Source organism: Nakaseomyces glabratus, chromosome I, assembly GCF_010111755.1.
Source record: "Nakaseomyces glabratus chromosome I, complete sequence".
NCBI classification, from domain to species: domain Eukaryota; kingdom Fungi; phylum Ascomycota; class Saccharomycetes; order Saccharomycetales; family Saccharomycetaceae; genus Nakaseomyces; species Nakaseomyces glabratus.
This window is the reverse complement of record NC_088959.1, coordinates 289,367-303,209: the sequence shown is the minus strand read 5'-3', so window position 1 is coordinate 303,209 and position 13,843 is coordinate 289,367. Positions and strand designations below refer to the sequence as shown.

At 41.8% G+C, this 13,843-nt stretch overlaps 9 protein-coding genes across 9 annotated transcripts; 5 read left to right on the top strand and 4 right to left on the bottom strand.

Moving 5' to 3' along the window:
- Nucleotides 1–40: 40 nt before the first annotated feature.
- On the bottom strand, nucleotides 41–1,645 carry CMR1 (Cmr1p; the record flags this gene model as incomplete). Its single annotated transcript, XM_447402.1, has 1 exon — nucleotides 41–1,645. One exon carries the CDS (start codon nucleotides 1,643–1,645, stop codon nucleotides 41–43), a length of 1,605 nt encoding a protein of 534 aa, XP_447402.1.
- Nucleotides 1,646–2,035: 390 nt separating this feature from the next.
- On the top strand, nucleotides 2,036–2,356 carry DMO2 (Dmo2p; the record flags this gene model as incomplete). Its single annotated transcript, XM_447401.1, has 1 exon — nucleotides 2,036–2,356. One exon carries the CDS (start codon nucleotides 2,036–2,038, stop codon nucleotides 2,354–2,356), a length of 321 nt encoding a protein of 106 aa, XP_447401.1.
- A 470-nt stretch (nucleotides 2,357–2,826) lies between these two features.
- On the bottom strand, nucleotides 2,827–4,182 carry STE7 (mitogen-activated protein kinase kinase STE7; the record flags this gene model as incomplete). The annotated part of the gene is made up of 1 exon (XM_447400.1): nucleotides 2,827–4,182. One exon carries the CDS (start codon nucleotides 4,180–4,182, stop codon nucleotides 2,827–2,829), a length of 1,356 nt encoding a protein of 451 aa, XP_447400.1.
- Nucleotides 4,183–5,153: 971 nt separating this feature from the next.
- On the top strand, nucleotides 5,154–6,677 carry DHH1 (DExD/H-box ATP-dependent RNA helicase DHH1; the record flags this gene model as incomplete). The annotated part of the gene is made up of 1 exon (XM_447399.1): nucleotides 5,154–6,677. The coding sequence occupies one exon, from the start codon at nucleotides 5,154–5,156 to the stop codon at nucleotides 6,675–6,677; it is 1,524 nt and encodes a 507-aa protein (XP_447399.1).
- A 1,114-nt stretch (nucleotides 6,678–7,791) lies between these two features.
- On the bottom strand, nucleotides 7,792–8,703 carry GVI51_I03179 (uncharacterized protein; the record flags this gene model as incomplete). Its single annotated transcript, XM_447398.1, has 1 exon — nucleotides 7,792–8,703. The coding sequence occupies one exon, from the start codon at nucleotides 8,701–8,703 to the stop codon at nucleotides 7,792–7,794; it is 912 nt and encodes a 303-aa protein (XP_447398.1).
- A 412-nt stretch (nucleotides 8,704–9,115) lies between these two features.
- Nucleotides 9,116–9,364, top strand: MHF2 (Mhf2p; the record flags this gene model as incomplete). Its single annotated transcript, XM_447397.2, has 1 exon — nucleotides 9,116–9,364. One exon carries the CDS (start codon nucleotides 9,116–9,118, stop codon nucleotides 9,362–9,364), a length of 249 nt encoding a protein of 82 aa, XP_447397.2.
- Nucleotides 9,365–9,745: 381 nt separating this feature from the next.
- CDC9 (DNA ligase (ATP) CDC9) lies at nucleotides 9,746–11,920 on the top strand (the record flags this gene model as incomplete). The annotated part of the gene is made up of 1 exon (XM_447396.1): nucleotides 9,746–11,920. One exon carries the CDS (start codon nucleotides 9,746–9,748, stop codon nucleotides 11,918–11,920), a length of 2,175 nt encoding a protein of 724 aa, XP_447396.1.
- Nucleotides 11,921–12,166: 246 nt separating this feature from the next.
- CDC36 (CCR4-NOT core subunit CDC36) lies at nucleotides 12,167–12,742 on the bottom strand (the record flags this gene model as incomplete). The annotated part of the gene is made up of 1 exon (XM_447395.1): nucleotides 12,167–12,742. The coding sequence occupies one exon, from the start codon at nucleotides 12,740–12,742 to the stop codon at nucleotides 12,167–12,169; it is 576 nt and encodes a 191-aa protein (XP_447395.1).
- A 334-nt stretch (nucleotides 12,743–13,076) lies between these two features.
- On the top strand, nucleotides 13,077–13,715 carry FAP7 (nucleoside-triphosphatase; the record flags this gene model as incomplete). The annotated part of the gene is made up of 1 exon (XM_447394.1): nucleotides 13,077–13,715. One exon carries the CDS (start codon nucleotides 13,077–13,079, stop codon nucleotides 13,713–13,715), a length of 639 nt encoding a protein of 212 aa, XP_447394.1.
- Between the last annotated feature and the right edge of the window lie 128 nt (nucleotides 13,716–13,843).

Below are 13,843 nucleotides of genomic sequence, written 5' to 3'. Positions count from 1 at the left end.
GTACCTGTAGTTGTGGTTGTAATTGTATCTGTTGTTGTTATTATTTACTTGTATTTAGTTCGTCTGTGAATAAGAATACTTTACCACTGGAGTTACCACCGGCAATCCAGTTCTTCAACGGATGCCAGCCGAGCACCGCTGGTACTGTAGCTGTGGTCAAGTGTGCTAGTTGTTGGCCGCTACTGTTATATATGTCGATGGCCCTGCCCATGTTGGCAATGGCAAATACGTTCTGGTCGGGTTTAAACCTTGCTTTCAAGATACTCGTCCAGCGGCCACTCTGGCAGTTGTGCTTAAGCACTGTCTTGTTCTTCTCGTCGAGGTCTTCCGGCAGCTCGCCATTGACATCAAAGAGTCTTATAGTATCATCGTAACCATTGCAGACAAGTGTCCCGTCTGTTGGAGAGTACGAGACGGCAGATACACTCAGCCGAGAGTCGAACGTGGATACAATCTCATGGCTGTGGTAATCCTCGTATTGTGACCACTCTGGTGTCTCTACAGTTTTCCTAACATCCCATATACGTAGTGTACGGTCCAGAGATCCAGTGGCAATCTCATATGGTCGCTGGGGATTTATCGCCATTGAGCCAATCTTCTTATCGCTGAGTCTCCAAAATTTGGTCTCCGTAGGCTTGGCTCTCAGGTCTAATTGAGTAAATTCACCGCCCAATGTAGTTAGAAAGAGAACCTGAGAGTTGTCATAACTAAATTGACAGTCACTAATCCCAAGTGGTTCTTCATAACTATTTCTTAAGGTCATTATATCGGCACTCTTTAGATCTTTCAGGCCAAGAGTACGAATAGAACCGTCATAAGACGTTATTAGCAAAGTCGACGTATCTGTGGGAAAGCATTCGATCTTGCCAACATTTTTGGTGAAAAACTTCACCTTTGTGATATCTGGTTCTACAAGATCATCCTCACCATTCTCAGCTAAGGGTTCGTCTCGAACATTCCAAAGACCAACTGTACCTGAAGTATCCCCACCCACAATCAATTTTTTATCTGTCGATGGATGAAAGAACATCGATGTTATCCTTTCATTTGTTATCTTAATCTCATTGGGTTGGAACACGTCATACATATGTAAATCAAAATCTTCCTGCATTTTAGTCAAATCTGAGTCATTCTCGGTTTCCTTTTGACGTTTTTTTATTATATCAAAGAAGTCACCAGAAGAGAAATTCTTGTTAGCAAATTGCTTAAACTTTGCCAGCAGTTCATCCTCATTGGAACCTTCCTCAGTCTTTATTAGATCACTCAGTTTCACATCTCCAATCACTGCAGTCTCCTTGATGTCCTTCAAATCCTCAAGTTCTTTGTTGCGATTCATCTTCAGTAATTGTGTATCACTAACATTTGGTATACCTTCTTCGTTTTTCACTTGCTGGCCCATTAACCTTCTAGATCGCCTAGTGGGCATAGCTGTCTTGGGGGAGGCTTCTTTTTCAGACTGCTTTTTTGCATTAACTATTTTCTTCTTCTTCTTTAACCGCTCTTCGTGCCTGCTAACGGTGTCTACTCCTGCTTCCCTTTTGATTTTATTTGCAGTACCTTGTAATTGTAGCTTCTTAAGCAAATCATTGTTTCTTTTGATATTCTCAAGCCTTTTCTTTTGAAACTCAGTCAATTCAGCTACCATGTTGTATGTAAAGCGCGATAAGCAATGATCCTATTTTGTGAATTACAATACACGAGTCAATGGCTTTCCCCAACCTCAGTAGTCCAGGTATGTATTGGTTTTAAAGAGCTTTTATTAATGTAGCAGCAACGATAATGCCGATCAGGGATTTGACAGTATTTAATCTATACTATTCAAATTGATTAAAAATTAGCATTTTTTCCACTTTTTCATTTGGCGACGCGATGAGATAGCAGGGGAACTCGAGAGCTTGAAAGAATAATTCATTTACAGGCTAAAATAGTCTCGATAAAAAGAGATATTGTAAACATTAAAAGGAAGCTATTAGATAGCTTATTTGGTTATTTAGCATACGAAGTGGTGGACAGTGTTGTAAAATTTGCAATAGTCATGAGTAATATATTGTCAGTATTCAATCCGCCACCTTCAAGGGAGTTAGACGAAGAGGAGACCAGGGACTGTGTGCCTTGTCAAGTCATGAGCACAGTATTTGGTATTGGGTTTGGTAGTTATCTTGTCTCAGGACGTGCATTTAAATATAGTGAGGCTGAGAAGAAGAAAGGTATTTCATTAGAAGAATTCAATAAAAGAAATCCTATGTGGTGGAGACGCTCTCTGAAGGGACTTGGTAGTATATTCATTATTATGGGTCTAGCAAGAGGTACTGAAGGTTGGTTATGGAATAAAGAGAAAGAATATAAGAAATTTTAATCTTTTGAAGTTGCATTTGATCTTATCAATTATATTTGTAAACAGTTTTTGTGGCATAAATCTCCTGGCAATGCAGGGCATTCGATTACTAAAATGCTATTTAGAGCAATTTGTACTTGTAAATAAGCCAAGTCGAGTAATAGACAATCCATATTTGAAGGATTGTTAGGCATTTGTAAAGGTAATGTTGCCGCTAAATTTATTTATATCCTTTCCTAACATGTGTATCCTACAAAGCAGAAGTTGAGTGAATTCAGGCAAATTGTAAAAGTTGTTAATCACAGTGGTAGAATATTTTATTGCTGTCTATAATTACCAATGATGTTAAATAAATTGATGATAGGCTATATATTTGTTTGCGTTAAATTGTCCAATAGAGTATGAATAAATAATATGTCGAGCAAATAGTTCAAAAGATCAATATGGATTGGATTTTAGATTGCTTGTAAAATAAGATCAAAGAAGATTAATCATTTCAAACTTGACGTCATGTGTCTTGAATGGCGGGTATCGTTAGTGTTATGTTGTTTTTTCAGCAACATTGAATGTTCACTCGTTTCCTTTTTATAGTTTCTTTCTTCTTGCATCCAGCGCCTGATATCCTTGGTCCACAGTTTGAAAGCATCAGTCGATTCTTTAGTGCGGAACCTCACGATAAAAGGGTGTTTCAGTAGTTCTTGTAAGGAGCCTCTATCCTTTTCCACTTTCACACAGCATAAATCGATAAAATTTACCATATCTGGTGGTAATACTTTGATAACCGAAGATGGTAGTTTAGGAGCTGGTTCGTTAACAATTCTTTGTAATAGATCGAGAATACCGTCTGGAGTATCGTTATGTCCGCCCAATGGGAACTCTCCCGTTAGTAGTTCAATCAGCATTAGCCCTAGTGACCACACATCTCCCTTGGTTGTGTATTTATTGCCCTGGATACGTTCTGGTGACATGTAAGTCGATGTCCCAACAAAAGTGTCGGCGATTGAGTTGTTCAGCTTACGAGATACACCAAAGTCGCAAAGTTTGATCCGACCTTTACTGTTTATCAATACATTTGAAGGTTTGATGTCCCTATGGATTATTTTATAGTTTTCATATAGATAGCTCAACCCATTCAGGACCGAGTATGCTATTCTGGAGATTATGACAGGTTTGGAGAACCATTCCTGCACTGGGTAGCTCCTATTGGCAGCAAGTATGCCTCTTCTCTGCAGCGATTTATAAGTCCTTGTAATTGTGTCCAGAGAGCCGCAGTTCATATATTCCATCAGGATGACCACGTCGTTGCTGCCGTTGATGCTGTCGGAGCTCAAGTTATGAGCGCCGTAGAATTCCACGATGTTCCGATGCTCGGCGACGCTGCGCATGATCGTCAGTTCCCGGTATATCTGCTGTTTCACAATTGCGTTGTTCTGTTCTATAACTATGGTCTTCTTGGCGATAACCCGCGAGCTCGGTACGTGCAGCACCTTCATCACTGTTCCTGAGTTACCGGACCCGAGCTTCCCGAGTTGCACCAGGTCGCGCAGGTCGTAATTGCAACCTGAGTGGCCGTCGACCGCCAGAGTCGCCGGCTTGGCCGCGTCGCCCGCGTGGTCATGTATCGACAGTCCCGACATGCTGCTTGCGCTCGCACTGCCGCTCCCGCTGTGCGGCTCTATGTGCTCGTCGGACCCCACGGCCAGCGCCATGTCCTCCACTATCAGCTTGTTGCCGTTGCACTCATGTCGGAGCTCCTCGCTGCCCGCGTGTGCGCTCCCACCCAAACAGCCACCGCCCAGCGACAGCTGTTTCAAATTTCTCCGCTCTAGAGTCTTGACTTTGAACATCTACAAAATACATATGGTTTTCTTAACCGTCAGAACAGCAACCGTAAGAACAGCAACCACAGCTGTAGAATAATACAAAGCTACACAATTATATACTCCGACACAGTAAATCCCTATCCCCCCCTCAGGCCATGCCAAGTTGCCAAATTGCCAAGTGCCAAGTGCATAGGGACTAAAACTTTTTACCAAGCTGAGTTTATCGAGTAGTTGGAACACCAGTGATCTTGTAACACAAGTGATCTTGTAACACCAGTGATCTTGGAACACAGGTGATCCTGAGTAATGGAACCGAAGAGCAGTGACGGGGTTCCCGATGGTTGTAGTTGATGTAATGATATAGCTTGTGATAGGATATTTCCAGTGATATTGGCAGTCCTGGCAGTCCTGGCAGTTTCTGGCAGTTATGGAATTGAAATCACATATTGGCCGGGTAACTCCCAAATTTGACTTCAAACTCCGGGTAAGTCATACGCACAAGTTGCAACTTCCCCATTAGGAAACCATACACATATCCTCTCCCCCCCAGCGCTACGTACGGCCCATTGTTAGCTCAAAATACGGGGAACACGGAAATCGTGGTAGAGGCGGGAAAAGCTCGTACAACTGTACTTATATATACTTCTATACGGGACCCAGGGAACTTCTTCAAGATCCCGACTAACCCCCTCCGCGTGGGGAGAAAATTTTTTCTTTCTTACTGGGGGAGAGAAGTATAAAAGGGGCAACGGGAAGTTGGGGGGGTGAAAAAACTGCCGCTACCCAGGAACAACAAACAATAATCTGGTTCAATTCTGGTTTTGGATTAAGAGGGGAAAGGACGAGAAAGAAACCTTTTGTAGAAGAGATTGATTTAGAACTTTGAATATTCAAAAAAAGACAGACTCCCGAATTAAACTGAATACATCCTAAACAGAGAGAAAGGACAGAGAAAGAGAGATACAAAGAAAGAAAGAGAGAGAAAGAAGGACAAAATGAGTGAAGATAATTCTTGGAAGACGCAACTTAACCTTCCTAAGAAGGATACCAGGCCTCAGACAGACGATGTTCTTAATACAAAGGGTAATTCTTTTGAGGATTTCTACTTGAAGAGAGAGCTTCTGATGGGTATTTTTGAGGCTGGTTTTGAGAAGCCATCTCCTATTCAGGAGGAGGCCATCCCGGTTGCCATCACCGGTAGAGATATCTTGGCCAGAGCCAAGAACGGTACGGGTAAGACCGCCGCATTTGTCATTCCTACACTAGAGAAAATCAAGCCTAAGCTGAATAAAATCCAGGCCCTGATCATGGTTCCCACTAGAGAACTGGCACTACAGACATCGCAAGTTATAAGAACCCTGGGCAGACACTGTGGTGTCTCCTGTATGGTCACAACGGGTGGGACTAACCTGAGAGATGACATCTTAAGATTAAACGAAACTGTGCACGTACTAGTCGGTACACCAGGTAGAGTACTAGATCTGGCATCTAGAAAAGTGGCAGACCTTTCAGAGTGTTCCCTGTTCGTCATGGATGAAGCAGACAAAATGCTTTCACGCGATTTCAAGACCATCATCGAGCAAGTATTAACATTCCTACCAAAGGCCCACCAATCTTTACTATTCAGTGCAACTTTCCCTCTGACAGTCAAGGAGTTCATGGTGAAACACCTACACAAGCCTTACGAAATTAACCTGATGGAGGAATTGACACTAAAGGGTATTACGCAGTACTACGCCTTTGTAGAAGAAAGACAAAAACTTCACTGTCTGAACACCCTATTCTCTAAGCTTCAAATTAATCAAGCTATCATCTTCTGTAACTCAACTAACCGTGTGGAGCTTTTGGCTAAGAAGATTACGGATCTTGGCTACTCTTGTTACTATTCCCATGCTAGAATGAAGCAACAAGACAGAAACAAAGTCTTCCACGACTTCCGCCAAGGTAAAGTTCGTACCCTTGTTTGTTCCGATTTGTTGACTCGTGGTATTGATATTCAAGCCGTTAACGTTGTCATTAACTTTGATTTCCCAAAAACTGCAGAAACGTACTTGCATCGTATCGGTAGATCCGGTAGATTTGGTCACTTGGGTCTAGCTATTAATTTAATCAACTGGAATGACCGTTTCAATCTGTACAAGATTGAACAAGAACTGGGTACTGAAATAGCTGCCATTCCAGCCACAATTGACAAATCCCTGTATGTTGCAGAAGATGATACTGCCGTCCCTGTTCCTGTACCAATTGAAGACCCACATATTGTGCATCAAAGAAGAATGCAAGAACAACAGCAGCAGCAACAACAACAGCAAGGACAACAAGGACAACAACAAGGTTACCCTGGCCAACAGGCGTTTATCCCTCCTCAACAAGGTCAACCACAATTCATGCCTGTTCCTCAACAGTACATGCAGATGAATCAGCAACAAGGCATGCCACCAAACCAACAGCAGCCACCAGCAATGGGTTATCCTCCACAACAATTACCAACTGGCTATGTTGCACAACAAAGATATTAGCTGGAAAATGGGTGTGATGACAATGTATTATTTTTGTTAAACTAAAAATCATGATTGATTCATTTTTATTTTTATTTTTTGTTTTCCCTTTCATTTCACCTATTTCTTATTTTACAAGTTCCCGTTGAGGCTTCAATATACCTCAATTATTACTGTTACTAATAACTCTTTTTATCGCCTTTTTTTTATTGCAAGTTCATTTCCACTATTGAATGCATATAATGTCACTTGTACATTTTCTATTTTTTTTATTTTTACATGTTCAATTCCAACTATATGGTTTTATGGATTAAAATTAGCGGTTTTTTTGTTTTTTTTTTAATTTTAATCTTCTCCTTCCCCATACTGTTGAATCCATCACAAGAGCCAGCTTGGTTATCCTAGGTTACTCTCTTCAGAATCGAAAGATTGTGATGTTAAAATTTTTGAATCGAAGGTACTACAAATCCTTTTTTTTTTTTTTTTTTTAGTTTTTTTTTTGTTGGAGAGAAAATAAACTATCAGTTTAGTGTGTTGCTACATTGAGGCCGAAAATATATTATTTTGTACATTAAAATACTCAGAAAATCAGTTCGGCATACACACCGATATCATAGCATCATAGATTACTATTAGGAAGCAGTCTTACAAATTTGATAAAAGCTTAGAAATTGAAGCCTATTGTAAATATTCGAGACTAATTTATTTGGTTCCTATATCTATATATTACTGAATTGATAACATTATATCTCTTTCCATCATATAACTTGTAGATATTTGATGATTTTGAATAGTTCATCTGGCAATGTGTGCTGAACTAGAACACCTAAACGACGAACTTAGAGGGATCTGTACATGTAGCTTAATGGTTCATAGTCGCTAAACCTTAATTTTCAACTGGTAATATCTTCACAGATAAGATAACCGAGACTCAATCATGTCACATTTGGAACACTATCATAGTCGACTCTTGTCCTATGGTGCTTCCACATAATAATGGCGAACTTGTTGGTTTGAATTATTGTATTATGAATTATGATACATTTAAGTTTATAGGTATAGAAAATAAGTTGATTATCCATTTAGTTATGGTTTATTTAATTGAAACAAAAGATACAGCACTGAACAATTGTGATCAGTTAACAACTTCTTCCCATTTACCATCACCACTTTCCTTCCAGATCGTAACATTCTTATCATCATCAGAGACTGCTAATAGGTTACCAGAAAGAGACCATGATACAGAGCCCAGTTTTTGTTCAAATTTACCCTCATTGACGGATATTTTCTTCCAATCGTTCTTCTTGCTTGAGTGATCCTGAGTCCAAACCAGGCATTGTTTATCGTTAGAGACAGAAGCAACGTAAGATTGAAGTAATGTAGTAGGAGACCAGTCCACTGCCGTTACTGCATCTTTGTGGCCTTCTAAGGTGTCAGCCACCACGTAAGTCTCTTGGTCGTCATCAAATTTCCAAATCTTTACCAAGTTGTCGTTACCACCACTTATGAACTGTTTTACTGCTGTGGTCTCGTCGCCATCGTCGCTGCTGTCTGTCTTCATTAATGGAGCCCAACTGATAGAGTTCACACCAAACTTGTGGGCGTTATCCAGGATTTTTGTAGATGCTATTTGACCGTCTTTCAATTCCACAACAGATATCTTACCGTCAGCGGAGCCGCACAGTAGAATCAGCCCATACTCGTGTGGAGCCCACTTGACGCAATTTACCGAGGCAGAGTGAACCGCATGCTTGCCAATGATCTGCATCTTCCCACCATGGCCGCTCTCCTTCCATATCAAGACTTTCCCATCGTAGCCACATGTAGCCAGCAAGTTCTCGCCGAGGCTAGGGTGGCACCAGTCCGCGTACCACACCGGACCTTCGTGTCCAACCAAGGTCTCCAGCAAGGAGGAACTGTTATTAACATCATTGATCTCGAAAATCTTCACAGTCTTGTCGCTAGAACACGTAGCCAGCCTAGTACCGTAGTAATTCAACGCCGCATGGTGAATAACACCTTCGTGAGCATTCTCAATCTTCACCATATCGTAATTCGTCAGCCAGCGTATCTTCTATCTCTGATCTCGCCCACCAACTCTGTTTGCCAGTATAGAAATCCAGCTATTCTAATAGGTACCTGCACTGGCCAGGTTTTACAACTCTCCCAGCCAATTTTCCATATTTTTTTTTTCCAGCTTTTCCTCCTTTTCGACCCTGAAGCGAAATTTGCCAAGTGATGATCTTTTGACAAGATCAATGGAAGGGGACCCAAGTGAATCACAGCGATGGTTAGGAAGTATAAAACTTGTGGGCTGTAGCGTGTGTTTTGCTTGCTGGTGTAGCCTACTGTGGATCTTTTTGGCGGGCTGGAAATTCGACCACTGGAACTGTAACTACTGGAACTGTGACCACTGGAAGTGCGAGATCTGGAAGTGCGAGATCTGGACGATACCAATAATGGATGTGCCGCAGGATACAATTGCGAGGGTGTTGCAGGTGGCTGCTTTCAAGGACAAGAAGACGAGGATCGAGTCGGATGTAGTCGATGCATTGCAACGGTACATTGATGTGTTTGCGCGCGAGGCGGTTTTGAGATCTATAGAGCACCATGACGCGAGCCAAGAAGGACTAGAACAAGAGCAAGACAAAGAGATCACTCATACGGATCTGGAGAATATCGCAGGTCTACTGCTGTTGGATATGTGAGCTCCTAGCATTACAGGAATCAGCCCGTCTGAAGCCTGTTTTACTTCAAACCCAAAACTGCATCCGAGCTTACTTCACTGAACCCGCTGCGTTACTCAGCAATGCGGTTCTCTAAACGCCTCTATATGCAACTAACGGGTACCATTTCAAGTAGCCTGCGTCGGAGTGGTTGGAAGTCCCTTATGCCTTCAACGCGACTTCAATTTTTCTTGGAAAAGACGATTTTTTTTGGTGTCAAGATGCTCCTGTGACTTTTGATTTTGAATTTGCCATGGAATTGAATGCTTTAAAGAGGATCAACAACTGTGTTCAAGGGACAGATATCACAGATTGGATACACCGTTTTAGTCGCGAATCTTTCCCTGTTCTGTAAAGCTTTGGATGTTTTCAAGGTTGGCACCACCTATCCGTTTTATCAGTGCAAGAATTATAAAGGAGCCTACGAGACCATTGATTGTGATGAAAAGACAAGCTACGTTGGCCAGGTTTTTCAGTTCTGTGAAGAAGGACGCCGATGGGGACAAGAAAGGTGAGCAAGCTGATGTGAAGACCGCAGCGGTCGATTTGAACAGTCATGAAGTGGACGCGAACAAGAGTCCCTTAAAGAAGATGAAGCTGGAGTCCACAGGTTCTCTGACAGCTACGAAGAACGGCAATCAGGGCAAGGAAGAGCACGAAGGTACTCCGATTGCAAGCACTCCTCGCCAAGTTGACTCTAAGTTTTTTTGCAAGGTGCCTTATTCTGACTTGTGTAACTTGTTTGAGGAGATCGAGGGCACTTCTTCCCGTTTGGCAATTATCAAGCTATGTTCTGACTTCTTCATCAAGATAATGAAGGAGGACCCACAGAATCTTATCCCAGTGACGTACTTGTTTATTAACAAACTGGGCCCCGACTATGAGCCTGGGTTGGAATTGGGTTTAGGTGAAAATCTGCTGATGAAGACAATTAGTGAATCATGCGGTAAATCAATGCAACAGATAAAAAACCAGTACAGAGAAATTGGTGATCTCGGTCAAATTGCTCTCGAGGCCAGAAATGTGCAACCTACAATGTTCAAACCTAAGCCACTGGTAGTGGGTGAGGTATTCGAAAACCTGAAGACTATCGCAAAGTCTCAAGGTAAAGATTCTCAGACAAAGAAGATGAAACTGATTAAAAGAATGTTGACAGCGTGTCAAGGTACTGAGGCAAAATTCTTGATCAGATCTCTGGAATCGAAGTTAAGAATTGGTCTGGCTGAAAAAACCGTTTTAATTGCACTTTCGAAGGCATTACTGATACATGACGAGAAATACAGCAATAAAGAGCCCTCGATGGACGTTGTCGAACAAGCTGAGCAAAAGATTCGAGACGCATTTTGTCAAGTTCCAAACTATGAATTGGTTATTAATGCATGCTTAGATTACGGCATTATGAAACTTGATGAACATTGTACTATACAACCTGGTATCCCATTAAAACCTATGCTTGCAAAGCCTACAAAGGCAATTAATGAAGTGTTAGATAGATTTCAAGGACAAACTTTTACATCGGAATATAAATACGATGGTGAAAGAGCTCAAGTTCATTTGCTAAAAGATGGTACCATGAGAATTTACTCCAGAAATGGTGAAAACATGACTGAAAGATATCCAGAAATTCAAATCAAGGATTTTTTGGCAGATCCGGCATCAACTACATCATTAATTCTTGATTGTGAAGCAGTCGCTTGGGATAAAGAACAAAATAAAATACTACCATTTCAAGTCTTGACCACAAGAAAAAGGAAGGATGTTAATATTAATGAGGTGAAAGTTCGTGTGTGTCTGTTTGCTTTCGATATTTTATTGCATAATGACATGCGCCTGATAAATGAGCCACTGAGTAAAAGGCGGGAGGTATTGCATGAGGTAACAAAACCAGTTGAAGGTGAATTCCAATATGCAACACAGATGACCACTAGTAATCTTGACGAATTACAGAAATTCTTAGACGAATCAGTTAAAAATTCTTGTGAAGGTTTGATGGTTAAGATGATGGATGGTGTTGAGTCATATTACGAACCAAGTAAACGTTCGAGAAATTGGTTGAAATTGAAAAAGGACTATCTTGAAGGTGTTGGTGATTCTCTAGATTTATGTGTGTTAGGGGCCTATTTTGGTAGAGGTAAAAGAACGGGTACCTATGGTGGTTTTTTACTTGGTTGTTATAATGCTGACAGTGAGGATTTTGAGACTTGTTGTAAAATAGGTACAGGTTTTTCGGAAGAAATGCTACAAACACTATATGAAAAGCTATCGCCCACTGTTATTGATGGCCCAAAAGGTACGTATGTGTTTGACTCAAGTGCAGAACCGGACGTATGGTTTGAACCAACAATGCTATTCGAAGTATTGACTGCTGATCTGTCACTATCACCAATCTACAAAGCAGGTAGCTCTGTTTATGATAAGGGTATATCCTTGAGATTTCCGCGTTTTCTAAGAATCAGAGATGATAAATCTGTTGAGGACGCTACATCATCAGAACAGATCATAGAAATGTACCAAAATCAAAGTCATGTAGCTAATTAATAACTCCACGAATATTTATATAACAGCATTAATAATTTTTAGTTTTTATTGGAAAAGCAAAATTGTTTTTCTCATATGGTTTTGAAGCATTAGTAGCTTCTTAGATTATTCTCGTTGTCTGTTGTTAAACTAGAGTAAGAATGTTCAATGATTCGAATCGTTATATGCTTTATATATACCATTCCAAGATCAATCTTCTATATATATAGATTAGTGATGGATGGCCTTCAAATTACTGGGGTAATATTACATGATTGCGCTATAGAACAATGGGAAGTCTCGTTGGCACTTCTCCCATCTTTGTGGATCAAAGAAAACATATGAACCTCTTTCACTTAGACCGTCGGCGGCCACTACGGGTTCCATCATGGGGTCCTTTGTGAGCCATGCTTTCAGGCCCTTGTGATATCTCCAGTTGCGTTTCCTCAACTCCAAGTATGTCAATTCCTGAATCACAGTGCCTGGGTGCTTATAGAATAAATAGAACAGCGTCTCATCTTGGAAAAGCGCCACTCTCTGCTGGTCAGTCTGCACATCATCAAACGTTGGTGGGGTGGTCTTAGATTGTAGCACATCCGGTATGTTCTTGAAGGACTCCGGTATATAGTACTTTGGCTCGACCTCGCTCCGTGACGTCTCGGCCCATGGACTCTGGAATGTGTCGAGCACCCTATGGTGCTTAGAGTCCCTAGGTATACCGAGGGAATGCAGCATCGACGACAAATCCGTACCGATCGTCATAGAATGGTCGTATACCTTCCCGTCCTTTTCTTCATCAGCTCTAATCAGAGGCACCAGCTTTTGCAGCCCAAACTTGCTCATTTTTTTCCTGTCTTCTCGTTTTCCTTATATCACTGTACAGCTCTTTCCCGCCAGCTCTCAAGTACTATTAGCTCCCAATGGGTTATGCACTTGTGAATGCGTATATGTGGCTCCAAAGTCTACTAATAGGCCCTCGTTATACTTCTTGCGCATTCGAAGTCCTAGGCTGGAGGTACACCGTTCCGAGTGACTGAAAAATGTTGCGATGAGCTTGCCATTATGTGTATTAGTGGGAGTGGTAGTTGTCGAAGTAGTTATGCGGTTATGTAGTTCGGTGGTTGTTGCGGAGTTTACATGTTGCGTAGCTCTGCGATATCAAGGATCAAGGATAAGAATGGGCAGCAGAAGGTTTCATCCGAACATTATAGTGACGGGCACACCAGGGTGTGGTAAGAGTACTACATGTGAGCTGTTGCAACGCAGGCTGGACGGGTACAAGTATTACAATATATCTGAGTTTGCAGAGGAGCACAAGTGTTACGACGGGTATGATGAAGGACGTAAGTCACACATAGTGGACGAGGACAAGCTGCTGGATGAGCTAGAACCCCTGTTGCTGGAAGGCAAGAGCATTATCGACTGGCACGTCAACGATGTGTTCCCCGAGAGACTTATAGACCTTGTAGTGGTGCTGAGGAGCGAGAACGGTAAGCTGTACGATAGACTGAAGGCCAGAGGGTACCACGACTCAAAGATAGAAGAGAACCTGGACGCAGAGATCATGGGAGTGGTGCTCCAGGACGCCCAGGAGTCCTACGAGCCCGAGATCGTGGTCGAGCTGCAGAGCAACACCACTGAGGACATGGAGAACAACGTCGACCGTATCAACACTTGGGTCGACAACTGGGTAGAAGAACACAAAGATGGTGTGTCCAGCGAGCTGAAAGATGGTAAGAAATACGCATCCTACTCCTCCGAGGAGGAAGAAGAAACATCAGACGGTGAAGACGAGGAAGCCTCTGCCTCTGACTAGGCTACTGTCTCCATATCACACAAATAATACCAACATACCACTATATAAGCATATAATCAGTCTGAATTATACAAATGTTTTCCTTAGAAAGATGCGTACAACAGACGCTTGAACAAAAAATTTTCCAG